Source organism: Anoplophora glabripennis, unplaced genomic scaffold, assembly GCF_000390285.2.
Source record: "Anoplophora glabripennis isolate ALB-LARVAE unplaced genomic scaffold, Agla_2.0 scaffold40, whole genome shotgun sequence".
Lineage (NCBI taxonomy): Eukaryota > Metazoa > Arthropoda > Insecta > Coleoptera > Cerambycidae > Anoplophora > Anoplophora glabripennis.
Window position 1 is genome coordinate 1,218,932 of NW_019416268.1, and position 19,202 is coordinate 1,238,133.

The 19,202-nt window shown below is 32.3% G+C and overlaps 2 protein-coding genes across 3 annotated transcripts; one reads left to right on the forward strand and one right to left on the reverse strand.

The window, feature by feature from the left end:
• Positions 1-1,519: 1,519 nt before the first annotated feature.
• Positions 1,520-6,051, reverse strand: LOC108903254. Of its 2 annotated transcripts, none has more exons than XM_018705355.1 (3): positions 5,741-6,033; positions 2,938-3,169; positions 1,520-1,840 (listed from the first exon to the last, which is right to left on the reverse strand). In XM_018705355.1, the coding sequence occupies exons 1-3, from the start codon at positions 5,759-5,761 to the stop codon at positions 1,635-1,637; spliced, it is 459 nt and encodes a 152-aa protein (XP_018560871.1). In that variant the 5' UTR covers positions 5,762-6,033; the 3' UTR covers positions 1,520-1,634. The 2 variants fall into 2 exon arrangements, with proteins under 2 accessions (XP_018560871.1, XP_018560872.1); XM_018705356.1 differs by having other exon boundaries at positions 1,770-1,840; positions 2,933-3,169; positions 5,741-6,051.
• A 666-nt stretch (positions 6,052-6,717) lies between these two features.
• LOC108903252 (40S ribosomal protein S12, mitochondrial-like) lies at positions 6,718-18,968 on the forward strand. The gene is made up of 4 exons (XM_018705353.2): positions 6,718-6,812; positions 6,874-7,008; positions 17,232-17,458; positions 18,786-18,968. The coding sequence occupies exons 2-4, from the start codon at positions 6,876-6,878 to the stop codon at positions 18,897-18,899; spliced, it is 474 nt and encodes a 157-aa protein (XP_018560869.2). The 5' UTR covers positions 6,718-6,812; positions 6,874-6,875; the 3' UTR covers positions 18,900-18,968.
• The last annotated feature ends 234 nt before the right edge of the window (positions 18,969-19,202 follow it).

The following is a 19,202-nucleotide window of genomic DNA, read 5'->3' on the forward strand; positions in this document are numbered from 1 at the left end:
GCTTCAGCAAATGAATAAACGATACAAATGTCAGACAATTGAAACAATAAATACAAAAGCATTTATATTTGTTTCGATTTTGCATGCGAGGTCCAGCTACTAAATTCCAATGATTTCCAGTGTCAAAAGAGAAAAGCTATTTTAAGTTTTGGCTGATATGAAACAGCAGATAAAAGTATTTATAGATTTTTCAAGTCTTTCATTTAAATGAGCTCATATTAACATACATTACACGTAATTGGAAAAATAAATAGAAAAACATATTATACCTATTATTAAGTGTGATGGGGTAAATTTAGTGCGAAATAATTACCAAAGTAGACATTGATAAATGCTATAATACATACTAATCATATGGCGTTCTACGGGTGAATGAATGGGAAACCCTAAAATATCCAAAATGATTTTAAAGTATGTAAATATTGATTTTTGTATTATTGATATTACTAGAACTTCGTAAAAATCCGTTAAAAATAGGCACATATTCCTCACTAACAATGATTTTTTAGATTAACTTTTAAAACTACTGTCTCCATTAACAAATTAAAAAGTACCTAATACGAGATTTTGTTATTCTATTTTTGGATATAATTAACTAATTTCTTCCATGTGCTCCCGCTTTATTAAATCCTCGCCATAAATTTCCATACAACACAACACAGACCAGAAATAAAAAAAGTATCTCCACTGCATATTTCGCCTGCTGGAAATGGAATAGGCATAAATTAGTACCGCGCTGTTCCACCGGAAATAAGAGTTATATATCTCACTAATTCAATTAAAACCGTATTCTTAAATGGAGTTTTGTTTGCTCCTCCAAAATTTATGCTTTATTAGGGACGCGAGTAGAAACCAGCATTCAAAGTTTTGATTAATTTTTTGTTTCGTTAGGATTAAATAAAAATATATTTTGGTACAACGTCTCGCTCTCCTAATTGAAACGATGCCAATTTATCATCCATAAAGTCCTACAAACAAAAATGTTAATGATCGACTGCTCCCTTAATTTAAATTTCGTATTTTATGAATCAAACATTCTTTTTTTTTGTAATATATACAGTGAATCTATGGTATTTATGTGTATCATGACCTATTCGTTTTCAAAGCACATACCAAGAATAAAATCACTTACTCTGAGAAACAATTTGCTTCCAATTTTGCAAGATAGCTTTGTTGCAAATAATGTACATAATCAGTTTACTATAATAAAATTATTTGTATACATTTAAGTTCGAATTAATACTAATAACGAGAAAGCGTGATTCTGAAATAACTGCGTTCCTTGACGGCAACTTCGATATCAAAAATACAGCTGCCTCACCAGAGACGGCTTTAAATTCGTTTAAACTTACATGTGAAATTTTTTTTCAATTTAAAACGTAATGTTTTGGAGCATCAGTTGCTTGATAAAACTTCCCCATTTTCATATCTTTACTTCTTCAATTCTTCTAAGGTTTATAGGAAATATGTGGCCTCATCCTGCCCCATCCATTATGAAAACAGTAAAAGTAGTCGAAAAGTATTTTTTTATTCTGTTCCACAGTATATTTCAGGATTGTACATCATTATCCACAATTTACAATTCTAAAACTAATTTAATAATTCAACCTAACACGAATTAGTAATTCAAAATGTCATTGATTAAAAATAATTTGAAATCCGTGCCCTGCTCCTTGACCCCCTGAATAGGTACCCACCCCGTAGCCTCCATAGTGTCTTGGATAGAAGTAAAGGTTTTCCGGAGGTTTCACCAATACTGTTTGGAGATCCCTAGTTATCAATATGGGCACGTAAATATGATGGATATGAGCTGGTATGAAGGAATGGTGGCGGACTTGACCTAAAACAATGTTACAAACGATAAATCTTCAAAAGTTATTTGAATTCATCAAACAATGACTGATCAGAACATCACATCTCTTTAATTAATGAAGCCCTATTTATATTAAACAGTATCATCAGATTTTCAAGACAGAAGGCAAGGCTAATAGCAATAAGAACAGATGTTTTACATCTCTGTATGAGAAAAGTTTATCATCATCAATTGTTCCCAACAAAACTACACAAAAAATTGATAGCGAATCAATTTATTAGGGATTAAATCTCAGGTAGAGAAGACAAAGCAGTACAGTACAGCTCTAACAAAATTTTGGTAGTACTTTATTGGAAGAATAAACGTTTACAATTCTGGTAGCCTAACAAAGAGTACACCAAAAGAGCACCAAAGTGCAAATGAAAATTCCTTTGCGTGGCTTAATCAAAAAATTTCAAAAATACTGTCTCTAATATTAAGATGGGAAGGTTGAAGAGAGGACTGATAACTCAGGCTGAAAGTACCAATATTTAACAATGTTAGGTAAACTTTCAGGATGGTAGGAAATATATGCATCTCTAAATTAACAACTTAAATTATTAAGTAAAAGTGCTACCTGTTTTATCGAGCACTCCGTGGTGCGGGGAAACGACCATAACCGCAACAATTTGTTGAAAATAAAGGTCACAGTATTTGAGACGTGATCGCTATTAATAGGTGTTTAATTTATTAATGTTCTTGTGTAACAAAAAACGTAGGTGATTGACAACCACAAATTAACATAAATTTCGCATTTACGACCAGAGTGATTGATTGTTGAGTTATTTTGTGGCTGCTGTTACGGATCGTAAAACATGTGCACTGCTATGTACGTGGGAGAATAAATAGAAGTTGATGTTTTTGCATTAAAAAATATTTAAAAAATTAGGGCCTCATTTCATTTCTAGTCAATATTGCACTTTAATATTTTTTTAATTAAAGTAGGTACATATGAACCGTGGAGATCTCCAGAATATAACTTTGTTGCAACAGACTTAAATCCATTATATTTACCATTCTCTTATGCTTCAAAGTGACACAATTTATTTATTTCCATTCATTCTAATACCATAAACTTACTCTACCTGGCACCCATTCCTGTGTGTGACGCACTTTATTAACGCCGGAAGATATAGGATTATCCCCATCTTTATCAATATCTTCCTCTTCAGTTATTTTGCTCACAATGGGGACATGTTTGTGTTTTACAATTTCATTGGGAAAGGTGGCGTAGCCGAGTTCCAAAGGAGACCTTTTTACGGTAAGGCAGTGAGCTTGTAACACAACTTTACAAGAGAAAAATAGTAATAGCGATTTCTGAAACAAAAGTAGTGATAAATGTTTACTAAAAACAATAAAATTCAATTAATAATACATATCCGCCCCTTCACATAATTTGACTGATATTATGGTCCATATGGTTGAAGAACTAAAGATTTTTAGCTTAGGAGTAATATCCGTGTGGCAAGAATGACTGCACTTAGAGCTAAAGCATATCTAATTATCATAGAAAGGGTGTAAAGAAAAATGACCAACAAATTTTAAGGACATTGAGCTTACAAAAATAATGGGAATATCTCCCAAAGAACTTTATCGAAAATCTTGAAAGTTAATATGCTACGTTTTTCGTAATGTATTATGTTTTTGTGATATTTGATTTTTTATAGAAAAAAATACAAGAATATATATATTTTTCTTCCAAATATAACAAACAATCTTAAAACTTTGTCAGTTTCATCTTCCCCCCATTATTTTTGAGAGTTCTACATATTTACCCACAAAGTTTGGTGGTTCCTTTTGGTTACACCTTGTATAATACGAGTGGAATCCTGATTATTGGCAGGTCGACAAAATATGACTTCTTCAGAAACCGGATACTTTCCCGAAGGTTTTGGATGCACTGATTACAGACATGCTAACCTAAAGTTAACAAAAAACACGTTTTTTCGCTATATTTGAAGTTATATTACACCAAGAAGTAATTTTTTTAACTCATCATGGTATCTGAAAATGCCACACTTCTTCATAATCAATTTTGATTCGTTCCAAATATCGTCTATCTTCTCCGAAAAATCGTCTATTGAAAGTGGTTAGGAGTATTCGTCAATATTTGAAAATTAAGTTAAATTCCACTGTGCTTCAGGTTTCTGAAATTTTATTTAATCCATCCGCCATTTTGTAATGCTGTCTTCAAATTCATACTAAGCAACCCCGAAAATCTGAAAAACCATTGGAAATATGGGTGTTTGTAATTTCATTCATCTCTTTTTGATCGATTCAAAGTGGATTTTGAAGCAGAAGAGCAGTGTTTTCAGAGATGCCTAACGCATTTTGTGGAGAAAAGTTACCTCAAGGTGTAACATAACCCCAAATCGAGAAGAACGTCTTTTTTGCACTTAGGATATCTCAAAAGCTCAACTCAACTTCGGGTATAGAGCGTAAGAAACTTTCACAAAGTATGGCCCGGTTTCTGGTTTAATATTTTATAGGTCGGTGTAATCGGAGAAGTTGTCGAAATATGTCAATAATTATCTATTTACAACATGTTGAATGCATCGTATTATGCGATTATACAAAGTCATAATTCCAAGAGTTATATTCACTAGATTGTATCACAAACATTTTTAATATTTAACAACCTAATAATTCACAATGACAGTAAAAATTCGATGACATGAAAATATGTCTACTTAGATGTTTATAGAAGTGAATGGAGCAGAAACAAAATTAAATAAGGACTAAACGTAGTAATAATAAAAATTATAGGCAATTACTTTACTATGAGTGATACAATCATTACTGGCATTCCAGAAACCATCAGAGATACAGAGAAGCGTGTAAAATTTGATAACATTTCGCTTAGAAAATTTCTGTTTATTCGGATTTTATATAAAAATTTTACTGAAATAACTCTGCCACCCCATATTCTTATGGACATGTCAGCAACACTCAACCGAGTCATTGTTACAAATTTTCCCCTTTTTTGCTTTTGAAAATTATATATTAATTTGCCGCCTCTACACACAAATTCACCCCCTACCCTACAAATACGTTGGAAAAATAGTTTTCACGCTAAATTCACTTAAACGTCAATAGTTTTTAAAAAATAACCAAAATGTAGATGTTCACTATTTTTCTTTATCCCTTATGTAATCGTTCTCTTCAACGCAGAAAGGTCCAACCTACACAACAATACCAAAATCACTCCGATCGGACCAACCCTGCGCTCAGCGGTCGCGACCGAACATTTATTACTTTGAATGTTCATACTCTCCTATACTGATATTTTCATAACATCTAGCGTTACTTTCAATGATAGTAATAATAATAAAATTTTTTGTTCAGCATTTAGGTCTAGTTGCTTTTTAAGTAATAATTAATTGTCCTTCAAAGTACAATCTTCAAGTATCAAATTTTTAAACATGCCTATTTCTGTTCCCATTATAAAATTCCTGATTTTCCTACAATATTTCGAAAAATATGAAGTTATAACATTTGATTTATTTTACATTGAAATATGGACCATCCTATGAATCCCTAACAGAGTAGGAACAACTGACAAAAGTAATCTTGGAAACAGAACAATATTTTTTGAGAAAACTAAAGATTTAATTTAAAGGAAACTACTTATTTTCTACCATTACAGAAAAGCATTTCCCTCATAAATTTTTCCCTCCGCCACTGTAAGAAGCAAGCCGCCCGAAATAAGCACCTAAACCCAAAGACCTACATGCCCATACAGTGTGAGAAAATACAAACAATATCTTGCGTGAGCATGTTCTTTTACGCACAGTTATTGGGAGGATAACCATGGGAAGCAAGCGTGTGATTAAATCGGTAGCAATTAAAGAAAATAATAGGCCTTATTATATAAGTGTGGCTGTGTACCTGCAGAAAGGAGACCCACATATTACGACTGGATCCAAAGTTGCTTTGACACCACGTAGCCAACTTCTCGTATCGCACACAGACTTATTATAAATATTCAGATAAATCTATAAATGGATTATTAACCTGAATGTTGATCGGCGTTGCACAACTCGTTACAGAGCGAATACGAACCACGGCAACATTCTACTTTTTCACGAGCTAATCCAAATCGGAATATGCGTTTACTCAGTAAGAAAATGCTCTGGTGAATAATTACATTCATTAAAAGCGTACCCACTCGTATATTTATACTTCGAACAGGCATGGGATATCTAAATTACATTTACATGGAAATATAGAAGAGGAAAAACATTTTACTTTTGTATATAAGTACTTTTTATAGGTATATGTATAAATATTCATATTTTTTACAATTACGTTTCTCAGTATAAGATTAAACATACATATTTGCAAATACATTTAAATCAGTAGTAAATGTTGAAACATATCATAAATACCTTTAATACATTCTTCCGTTGAATATTTTTTTTTGATAAAAATTATTCAAGGTCAAACGCAATGACATTGAGCAGACTTTTCTTATTGAAAATTATTCATTACAACTACGCTTCAATAAGTAAAATCATTCAGGTATGTAATACTCTACTCGTCCACAATTACGAAAACACGAAACAAAAAATCAAAAAACAAATTTTAATAGATTGGAACACGTTTTGTATCAATAATATCAACCTGATTATATTCAGTTACTTTTACTATCGTACCTGTTCTTAAATACTTTCTAAAACGTATGTATTAATTTCATAAAATAATCAAAGTTTTTCTTACTATTTCTAAATCTATTGTTATTTATTTATCAATGTATGCTTTTCCTGGCTTATTTGAATTCGAACTCTACGCGCCTCGAGGCGTAGCAGTGCCACCAACACAAGTTCTAGTTTATCCACAAATCCCTACTGCAATTCCAGTCCAGCACAGCTGATCGCCGAAGGTGAAATTAAAGTTAACCTAACTTTAAATGTGTAATTAAACTTTTTTTAGTGTTGTTTTATATTAAAATTTAACTAAGGTAAAAAGAAAATCTTTCTATTTTCAGCTAATACTGAAGTTGTTTTATTATTCTCTTTCAGTTATGAATTTTATAAGCCGAATAGTGAGGAGGATACCTCAGGCGCCAACTTTGGTATCTAATATCGTTAAAAACAAACCCCTTCTGGATCTTAGCTCCTTCTTAAGCAACAGATTATCATGTCTCACAATACAAGGTAATTTATTTCCCATTTTTGTATGTATGAATAGTTAAATTGGGCTGTGACGAGGTGCACTCGTCAGTAGATTTATTTCTTGTTGCTCTTTTTTTAAATATCCAAAATTGACAAATTAAATTTTATAAATTTTATGTATTGTCAATGAATATTAATTGTCTTTGAGAAAAATAAGCTATATATGTAACATGCCTATCCCTATATGAGTAACTCTGTATATAAAATAAAAAATGTTACTGCTGCTGAGAAAGATATTTGTTAGATACAAAAAGATACAATTTCATAAAAAAAGAAAAGATAAGTAATACTTCGTAAAATAAAAATCAATATCTAAAGAGGCATTATTTTAACATTAGCAAACTAAAAGCAATCGTACTTAATTCCTTGTAAAATTAGGTAAAAATTAACAGTGAATTTCATATTTTATATGTTATCGCATAGAATATGAATCGATTAACATTTAAATATTGCTTGGCTCTATTATTAAATTCTATTTAGTAGTGTTTATTATGTACATATTGATCAAATTATGGCACCCTTAGTACACTTAGTTTCATTCAATACAGGGTTGTATACCTGGTTGCATATGAATAATGAAATTTATTTCATTTAATATTAGAATTGAATTTCGAATTGCCTGTATTATGTCCTCGTAGTTATTTTATAGGATTTCCTACCAAAAATCATCACCCTGACAACTTTTTATTTTCCCATAAAAGTTGTATGATGGTTTGAAGGTTTCAACAATTCGTTTTAGAAAAACATTTGCAATTTTTAAAAATATAAATATATGATGTTTGCTTCAATATTTTTTTGTTAAATGAAACTTAATGTATACCGATATTGTAGATATATTCCAATCTTCTTCTCAATTGAACTCTTTCATATTACTTCTACATATTAAATAGTAATGAAAGGAAATGGAGATCACTTGAATTAAATATTTCTGGACAATGTTCTACCTACAAGGTGTTGCAAACTCGTTTATAATCTTTTAGTTTTTGTTCAATGTAATTTTTTTTCAAATGATAAAGTTAATTAGGTATTGTGAGAACTTGACTTACCACCTTCAAACGATGACCACTTAAGAAAAAATTATGGTATGCACACTACAATGAAACAACTTGTATGTTATCAGTCTGTTTTTAATGCAATTTAATTTAAATTTGATAATAATAACATGACAAAGATAGAGTTGTACATAGAATGGAATATTTATATTATGCTGTAATTAATTAACGACATATTGTTAAAATCAGAAAAACTTACAAATATCAAAATTATTAAAAAATGCATAGTGCCTATTCTATTAAGAAAAAAAAACATAATTTGCCTCATATATGTGACGTTCAATTGTTTTTTTCTAAAGAACAAATTTTTGGAAAAAAAACAATATTTTCCTATACATTAATGGTAATTAATGGTAAAAAAGTTGTTGGTTTTTGCTTTAACTTAAACATGGTTTCTTAGCTAGTAACGTAACCCCCGTATTTTGAAACACTTAGTATATTGCTAACAGAAATTTCCGTTATAATATTATGCATGAAATAGACAGTCTTCAAAATGATTACAAGCCACGTGACCACTGAGCTTAGGCAACCAACATTGCACGGCCGGTACTGTCAATTAAAAATCCCTAGATATTAGCGTCACCAATATTAATGATTCTTTTACATTGAAGAATGTAAAACCATTATGTCTACGCTACAAATAATGCCATCGATGATTAATAGAATAAAATATTTTGTGTGGCGACATCTATAGGAATATCGTGGTACTACGAAAGACGAGACAGGATTTCAATTTATAATCTTAACTTATAAAGGTAATATTTGTATGTAACATCACTAAACAATTAGAGTATTTTAAGTTTTCATTCCTAAACGTCTTCATTACTAATTTTTTAAATATAATTTAAGGTAATTCTTCATCTGGAAAGTTTGAAAATGGCTCTAATATTTATATAAAACGTCGAAATCAATTTGATATTGATACGATATTTTTAATACTGATCGAAAATTATTTTTAACTGAATTCATTCAAGTGTTACATATAAAATGGCGTTAAATGTGTTAAATTTCTAAGTTAACTACATACCCGTACCGAATATATTTTTCTTCTCAAATGGTCAGTAAGCCGCAGACCAGGACTGATAATAACCGAACCAACGGCATAATAGAAAATTATGAATGGGGGGATTAAAAATCTCAATTTAGGAAAATCGTCAGGCTGCGTAAATACGATGAGACAGCACTTTTAAAGAATTGTGACAGTTCAATACAATACAGTCAAATGCAATAACTAAATCTGTAAGATTACGATCTGGCCACACCACAGTCCCATTGTCGAATTGTCATTCCGACTGGACATTGATCAGGGCCGTACTAGAAATATTGGGAGGGATATAATGTAGGATAAATTGTAAATGATTAAAAACACATACCTACTAGCTATGTTAACATAGTGCCTACCTAATTATTTCCCTAGAAACAGATACAACCATATCGTAACCTATAGACTTTACAGGAACAGTATTAATTACTTCTGGACTTACCCTACTCCATTTTTATTGTTCATTAAAAACCTAAAATGATGTTTTTGCAAATCTTTCGGATATCATAGAAGTAGAGATAGTGTCACTTCATTTGTGACATGTATACTAAATGTTGGTCTCCAACTTAAGCCCTACAGTCCTCATCAACAAAATATTCCGGCGCCTCCATTAAATGTCGCATCTTATATGATGTGCTCTAATTGTGGCCTTTTTTAATACATTGACAACATTCATTGGGAGTTCACTGGCTTGGTTGGACTTTATACAAGGGGCATATATACTAAACAATATTAAAATAAAGATACGTCTTATCTACAAAGGACAACTGTTAGGCTAAAACTCCTTTCTAGAGAGGACACTTTGTATTCTCGGCTTGGATCTTGACTGTCGACTTCTTCACTTGCACCTGTTTCTCTCGACACCTTCTATTTTTGCATATACAGGGTGTTTCAAAAGATATGTCGGAAAATTGAGGGTTTGATTCTTTGGCTTATTCTAAGATAAAAGTTTTTATTAAGATAGGTCCGCAAACGCACTATTTTCGAGATATAGGGTGTCAAATAAAAGATTGTTTTTTAGTTTTTTGACGATACCTATCTCGGGAACTCAGACGTAGATGAGAAGCCCATTACCGTAGGAGGAGACCATTTTCAACAACTGTTGTGATTTTTGTTGTTTATTCGCTTAGTTTTGAAATACATTTTTTATATCATGTTGCCACTTTCATGTTTTCCATCATAAACGTAATTTATATTGAAAACGATTCGTGTTAGAGCTTTTGATGGTGTGTACCTTTTTGTGTAGAATACATCAGCGGTTTAAAATATGCTTTCAAAATACCAATTTTCCCAGAGCTGTAAAAATTAGGAGCAAAAGAACCTCATGTAATCCTAAAATCTCCGCCAGTGTCACATGAATAAAAATTGAATTAGCGCTCAAATGTAGTTAATATTAATCATAATAAGGAAATCACACCTTTCATTTTCCGACACATGTTTTGAAACACCCTGTAATACTTAATTATCAAAACGGGAAAGAAGATGGTGGGAATTATTCAAACGTGTATAGTCATCAAGGTCGAGAAAGAAGCAGACCCGATTGAATGTTTATTTTGCAAATAATGCAAGCTCGCAATGAATTAAACAAGTTTAATCGATGCTTTGAAATTGTTGTGCATTTGTAATCGAGAAAAATTAGTTGTGAAAATAACACATGCTTCTGTCTCTGAGATAAATCATAATTGTGACAATGCTTTTTACAAAAAAAAAAGTTATTTTACGATTTATCTGCACCGCATTTCAAAACAAATCTCCCGATACGGCCCTGTGCCGATTCCTCCCACGCCGCACACTTCACCCTTTGGGGACCCGGGGCAGGTGACGCATCTTCGACGTGGACATTGTCCATCGACAGATGAATGCGCGCACCACAATGCAGCGTTCGCATTCACGCCGTATTACACCAGGAAATGGAAAATACGGGGTTGGATTACTCCCTGGACGCGGGGGGCCACACGCATTTTTGCGTAGGGCCGCGCCACCGTGGCCGCAGAATACGGCCGTGGAAGCGAGAGGATCCGAAAGGGGTTTACGCCAGTGCTTTGTCGCAAGTGGACTCCGTAAGCCTTGCGAATTTGTTACGGCCGGGCTTGGATTCCTGTGGGAATTTCTCATAACTGATTTACTTACATTATTAACATGGCCTGTCTCACTAGTACGCCGAAGTGCAATGCCTGCCAGGTGCCAACTTTAACTTTTTTTTCAATATAACCATATGGTTTTATGTTCATTATAATTTTTTTTTTGAGAAAAATAAAGGATACCATGTATAATAGTCATATGCTAAAGATCATATTTTTTGAGATATTTAGCTTTCAACCATTTTTTTTTGCCTAAATTGCCACTTAGACTTCGAAATTATCTCGGTTATACGAGCAGTTACCGAAATCTTTTTTTAGGCAAAGACTCTTCAGACTCTTCCAAAAGTAGGCCAGCGTTCTATAGGGCCGCAAGCAAGTGATGTTAAAGATGTCAACAAGAAAAATGAAAAATTTCGTAAAATTCAAATGCAACACCCTATATATTTTTATATCAAGGGATCGACAATTAAATTCTCCACACTGTTATAGTTTGCTCTATAGTTTATATAAAATATGGGGTTTATGAAATATTCCAATTTTTTTTTAATTCGTAGTCGGTGCCTATCAATTATGAGCATTTTAGTCCTCAGCAGTTATAGTTAAGTAAAGTGGACTATTCTAAGAAAAATGTCATAGTTGAAGTTCATAGCAACTATTTATTTTGCATCTCTAGAATGACCCTAATCATATTCTAGTGATGTAACGAATGCCAGTTTTTAAGCATGAGAACATCTGTCGTTGACATTCGCGAATGCGAATGCGAATACGAATATTCAGTTTTTAAATCTAGCGCCGTTTATCTATGATTCAAAATATGCCGCACGCGACGCACATAATATTTCCGGTGACAGCGGCGCTAGAGGCTAAAGAAATTAGCGTTGTTAAGTTGGTAGAACGGTATTTTTGTATGATTGGAATTTTGTTTTGTTTTCGCTACCGGCTCAGATGAGTTTGTGAATTGTGAGGTTAGACTGTTGTTAGTTATTTCTTAACATGAGTAAATCAACTTCTTGATTATAGAAATATATAATTGTTTTAAGTAAGTTTTGTAATTAAAAAGAAAAGAAATGAATACTTTTTTGTTTAATTTACCTAATATTGTTTTCACATTCTGTATTTTTCTTTCACGTTCATATCCGCAAAATATTCAAAGATATTTGCGAATGCGAATGTCATAAATCAATCGAATATTCGCGAATGCGAATGCGGATATTCGTTACATCACTATATATACCTATTATATGGGTGTCTCTTAAGAGTCTACAATAAGTCGATTTAACTAAACTCGCCTTATATTATAGGCTATTGATGATATCCAAAAAAACAGCGTTAAAAGGAACTATGAAGTTCAAGCAATTTTATTGCATGAATCGTTCAAAGGGTAATTTTAGATGAAAAAACTGCGGAGTGCTATTAAATTAGGGGGTGGAAATTGGAGATAGGGGTGAAAATTCACGTTTGCAGTTTTTTAAATATAGCACGAAAACGAAGCAAAATTTGGGTATAGTTCATAGGAAAAATTTTGAAGAGAATTGAATTTTTCCATCGAAATGGATTATTTAAAAAATTTAAAACAAAAATTTTGTGCAGAAAATCGTTAATAAACAATTTTGCAAAAGGCAAAAAAAAAGATTTTTTTAGTAGAAGTAGGCAAAGAAAATTGCTGTAAAAAAAAATAGATGAGATTCCCTACAAAATGACGCGTTTTCAAAAAGTTTTTTGACTAATATTAACTGTTATGACCGGTCAAACTTAAATATTTTTTAGATTTTCGTCGTGTTTAACATAAATTAGAGTCAAAAAAGGTAAAAAAAAAATCAAAAAATCTTATTTTTTTGCTTTTTTAAAAATTGTTTATTAACGATTTTGTGCATACAATTTTTCATTTAAATTTTTTAAATAAGCCATTTCGATGGGAAATTCAATTCTCTACAAAATTTTTCCAATGAACTATACCGAAATTTTGCTTCATTTTGGTGCTATATTTAAAAAACTACAAAAGTGCATTTTTACCCCTATCTTCAATTGCAAGACTAATTTAATAGCACTCCGCGGTTTTTTTATTTTTAGTTACCCTTCGAACAAGTCACGTGATGAAAATCCTTGAACCGAGAATAAAAACGTATAAGGGTAAATACGACGAAAATCTAAAACTGGCTAATTGTAAGTTTGAGCGGCCATATCTCAGTCAATTCACATCTAAAAATTCTGTAGTCTTTTTTGAATGAAATATTATCTACTTTTTTTATGAAGTAAAAAAAGTAAAAAAAAAATTTTTGCTTTTTTCAAATTATCTTTCAACGATTTTTTGCATAAAATTTTCCTTTTAAATTTTTTAAATAAGCCATTTCAATGGAAAATTCAATTCTCTAAATAATTTTTCCTATGAACTATAGCGAAATTTTGCTTCGTTTTCGAGCTACAATTAAAAAACTAAAAGGGGTGCATTTTCACCCCTATCTCCAATTTCCACTCTCTAATTTAATAGCACTCCACGGTTTTTTCATCTAAAATGACCATTTGAACGATTCATGTAATAAAATATCTTGAACGTCTTAGTTCCTTTTAAAATCCTATAATCAATAGCCTATTAGTTCAAAAATTGATAATAACGGATCTACAGGATGTCAAAGTTGAAAAAATAAATAACAATTTCTTTAATATCTTTCGACTGTTCTGAGCTAATTTCGTGAAATTTCATATCTGGGGGTTTTTTGAGATGAGAACTTCGAATTTATCAACGACGATTTCATTGTATCTTCTAGAGGGCGCCACAAACGACCATTAGGACGCATTTAAACTGCCAACATTTTTTTGTGCCACGGTGTATTTCACTTTTGGTTGGAAAAACATTTCCCCCAACTTTTCTATTTAAAAAAAGGTATACCTTCTTACTATCTCTAAACCCACCCATTTTCAACAAATCGGATCATGATTGTTACCGTAAAGCAGTGGCCTCGGCAGTGGCGTACTATTTTATTTAAAAAAATATGCCACCGATACCCTGTATCTCCGCCACTGGAACATCTAAATTTTAGGGAAAGGCCTCAGATTTTGAACGTTTACATAAATAGTTGCATGAGACAATTTCAAATGATTTCACTTACTAGTTTTTAAATTATTTAAAAAATTTAAAAATATTTTCTAAATTTTAACACCCTGTATCTTTTTAACGAAGTATCCTAGATAAAAACTTTGTACGAAAGACTCCCCTTAAAATTCATCAAAGGATACGAGGTTTCATTTTTGGTCAGCGTTTGTGAATCACCCTGTATAATAAATGTAACAAACACATTAAAAAATTAAAGTTGACGTCTGGCTAGCAAAAGTGGAACAACCTGTATACAATTCAGGATACGAGAACCACTTTACTTGCCAATACAAATGCTATTATAATATATTAAAATAAAATGAATTATTTCTATAAACAAATTATCGACCATTTTAGAGGACTTTTTTTTGTAATCCTTAGGGTTATGTCCTTTTCAACTCGGTCCTATATAATTACGCCGTAACTCCCAACTGGCTGTAAAATCCCCAACCTGATTTTCACATTTCGGCGTCGAAATTATTTAACTAGTCCGTGGGTTGGCCACGACACGGGCAAAGTTTTTTCAGGACAAATTCATTTGAACCCGAATCCCGAATAATATTATTCGGCAAAGAAATTATTTTAATCTTGGGTAATGTATGCGAAAAATATTTTGAGTTATAATTCCCTTTTTATTGAAAAATATGCAGATATCTAGTGGGCGACAAGCTGAATAAACATGAAGGAATTTCAGAGTTTTCCCGAAAACTGTATTCGGGTAAGAGCAGACAAAAGTTATTCGCATATCCGTTAATTAATGTAAGAATTTGTCTTTGAGGTTATCGCTACTGTAGAAATAGTCAGTATCAAAATTTCAAGGTGAAGGTTTCATCAAGAGAGATTATTAGAAAGTGTTTGCAGGCTATTTGGTGGTTTATAGTAACAACATGGATGTATAGATAAATAGATACATTCACATTATTGGGCACTTGAAAATCCACGAGAAAAGGGAAACTCACTGGAAGTGTTTCTGTTGATTGGCCAACAAATTCATCCGATTTAAATCTCCTAAATTATTTCTCAGAAGACCGAATAATCTTGTTTATATAGAAAATTCTGAAAAAGAACAACTTATTGCTAGGATTATGGGTGCTGTAGAAAATATTCGTGCTATTCCTGAAACTACCAGAGCCACTTCTGTTTTGAGAAGAGCTCAAACATGTATATAGGAATTGGGTGGACATTTTGAACAATTCTCGCAATAAAACAAAGAAACAACTTATTTTTACCTGATTTTTATTTAAATATACCTGATTTATTTAAATTTAGAATTACCCTAGCTCAGTTACGGTTGAGTTCAGGGCATATGTTTCCACTTGACAAGCAATGGCCGTCATGTCATGGGTAACATGTTTACGCGGAGAAAACGGTATCCTGTATCTTTTAACCCAATGTCGTGTATTTGTATTTCCAACTCTATTTTACGCTGAAATCCTAATAACCAGTAGGCCCTGCAAATCTATGTGCGCACAACAATATACCATTTATTTTAGCAATAAACGATGTGTTGCAAATTTTACAAAATATTATATCACAAGAGGTGATATACAATGCAACAATATGGTAAAATTTGGAATTCCCATACGTTTAAATTCAGGTCATATACAAACACTGGTCAGAGATTTCAGATCTGGTAAAAAAATTGCAAGATATCAGAGTTGACGTTCCATCGCACTGCATGTCGACTCCCGCTAATTCTGGCGGACTGCTTTTCGGTATGGTTCCGACATGTGGCCCCTCAGGATTTGACCGATTCATGTTGACTTGCCCCGCCGTTGAATCTGGCTGTTATTTCAGATTTATGTAAGGCGTGTTACAGTTTGAATTTCATGGCATTCCTGGCGTTTTTTGCCAGGAAAAATTCGAAACTGAGGTGAAATTTTGGTCATCCCGTGAGGGTCATTGGCGATCGTTCTACCAACAGCATGGGGCTCTCCTGATGTCATGTCGTCTGCTATGGCTTGGGATGTCTAAAGTTTAAAGCGATTTGTGGCTCTGTGGAGAGTTTCACCAATAGATTCGAAAATGGGTAATTTTGATTCCAAACAAAATCTACGTTATAGATATAAACACATTTTTAAGTATAATATTTTTTAAACTATTCGATTTTCTGTCAAATTTAATATAATCAATAAACATTATTTGTTAAACTATAATTTCCAAGGTAAGTATTCTAATTTCGTCCCAATTCTATACAGAATTTATGCTTGGTAAAATATGCTAGTCTTGAGGGATATGAGGCAAATAACGGAATATCCGGACATGCAAAAGAATTCTCATTACTACTAAATATCCGCTTCCTCGCTTCAAAATATCCACAGTGAGAAAACAGGAAATGAATCTGAAGTTTTCAACTGTCGCCATTTTCACGGACAGCTTAGCTTCAAAAAAAGATAATAGAAAAGTATAAGTGTCAAAGTTTTGATTGTATCATCGTAGTAAAAAAAATGTGAAAACTTTTTCATACGCTCACAAGATTCGATAGCAGCATGTGTTGATATAATTTCTTTTAGAAATACGATCACACAGTTTATATAGGTATACAACTTGATTAAATAAAAAAATTGTATTTAGTACCTACATGAAAATCTCGGTTTTAAAAATTTATGGGTGTGGGTTATATATAGATAGAACAGAAAAACATTATTTCTGTGTCAAATTTTAGAGAAATTTAACTAAATTTGTAATAAAAACAAAGCAAAATTAATAATAAAAAATAGTCAAAATAATAAAAAATAATTTAATTTAAAAAATGGTTTAAAGTAATAATAATGAAACTGTGCACATTATTTTTATTAACAAAACAAAAGTACAAAACATGTACATAGTTCTGTTTTTGAAATTTCAAAACATGTTTTGTTTAAAAGGATTTTAAAATAAATACGTTTTCAGCCTTAAAAAACCGAATTTCTATTTGTTACTCTTTTTTTCTGTTACAGAAAGACCGGTGTCGTTGCTTCAGATGCACAGGCGTGGGCCACACATCAAGAAGAAGAAAAAACGCCAGCCCCTTGACGGGAAACCGTTCATGAAGGGCGTAGTGCTAAAGACTTTGATCAAGAAACCGAAAAAACCCAATTCGGCCAATAGAAAGTGTGTTCTAGTTAAACTGTCCAACGGCAAAGAAATGGTCGCGTATATACCAGGCATAGGCCACAATCTACAGGTATAATATTATAAAATCATCATAAGAAAATAAGATTTATCGTGCAAAATGCAAAATTCTGTAATTTTATTAATTTTACTAGCCTAGATTTTACAAGAAGTGAATATTTTAGCTGACTTAAATTTTACAACAAAATGTTTTAAGTGTGATTTACAATGTAGCCTAGCTTAGCTCTTAATCATTTAAATGAACTAAAACCCAATTCCACTTGATTTTATAACCGAAATCTAACATCAAATCTGACCCAGAAAGCTTAGCTGACGCGGGAAGTTTTTTTAACTCAATATTGGGATGATGTATAAATTCGTAGCGTTTTTGGTTTCCATGAAAATAATGGGTTGGAAATTAATTGTTGGGCATATGTCAAAATAATTTTAATGACGCTCTTATTTAACTGAATAATCTTCAAGCTTGTAGGTAAATTTTGTACAGAGATTGGGTATATTATTTGCAAAAGAAAATTGAGTGCCAAGTGGAAACAGGCATTTTCGACATATTCGTTTGTTTGAATTCCATAGAAGATATTGAGGCATCGATGCTGCTAGCACTATTACCGTTTATGGAGAGAACGTCATTGGGGCAACACGAAAATGGTTTTCCAGTTTTAAAGAGTACCATTTTGACACGACACCTGACTGATGAATATCATGATGATCCATGTCAATCAATGTAGACATTGGCCAGTATAATGGATTGCGACCAATCGACCATAGTACGTGATTTGCGTTTCATGAGCAAAGTACCAAGGTTGAGTGTGTGGTTGCCTCATGATTTGAGCGAAACCACAAAAATCGCTGTGTCAACATTTGTACCTTGATGTCACTTAGCTCACCAACAACATGGACCGAATTCGTCTTAGATTGTTACTGATGAGAACACCATTCACATAAATTAATTGTACTTCTGGTGGGACAAAGAAGGTGTCCTGCCGAGGATTATTGAAAACAGCTTCGTCATGGTGAGGCCGCAATTCAAGAAAAAAGACCGGGAAAACATCATCGAGTAATTTTGCATCCTTACAACATCGACTTCATTCTGCTGACATCACAAAAGCTGGTATTCGAGAGCCTATTTGGAAGCTTAATCTATATCAGCCCTGTTCTCGTCACATGCTCCTCTCTGTCGAACAATCTTCAAGGAATCTCCTTTAATGAAGACGTCGCGTTTCGAGAAACAGTCACATCATTGGGATGTATTTTGTTTATTAAAAGTTTATTAATTTATTGTTGTTTAAACGAAATACATTTTGAATTAAAAAACCGCTACGAATTTTGCATTATTCCAACAAGTTGGCGTTTCTCTGACTGATTCTGTGACTTCGTTTCAGGAACACAATATTGTCCTCTGCAGGGTGGGAAGGGTGCCCGATTGTCCTGGTGTAAAAATTAAGTGTGTCAGGGGAAAGTACGATCTTGGTCATGTGATTGTAAATAGGAAGTGAAAATGTAATGAGTTTTTTTTTTTTAAATAAATTAGTGGTTATAGTAGCACCTCTCCTACAATAAAGTTATACGTGGTGTTTTGTGAATTAAAGTTTTCCTTTTAAAACTACAACTAAGCAGTAAGCAAATTTTTTAAGTAGCATTTTTTCGAAATTTCAAAGATGTTCAAATTGTTGTTCAAAAAGAAATTGAAGATAGGAACAAAACACGTAATGTGTAATGCTCATATCAATAAAATTTCTATAAAATTTATTTAATCAAAACAGTTTTAGGCCAGTCAATAGATAAAAAAAGGCATATCT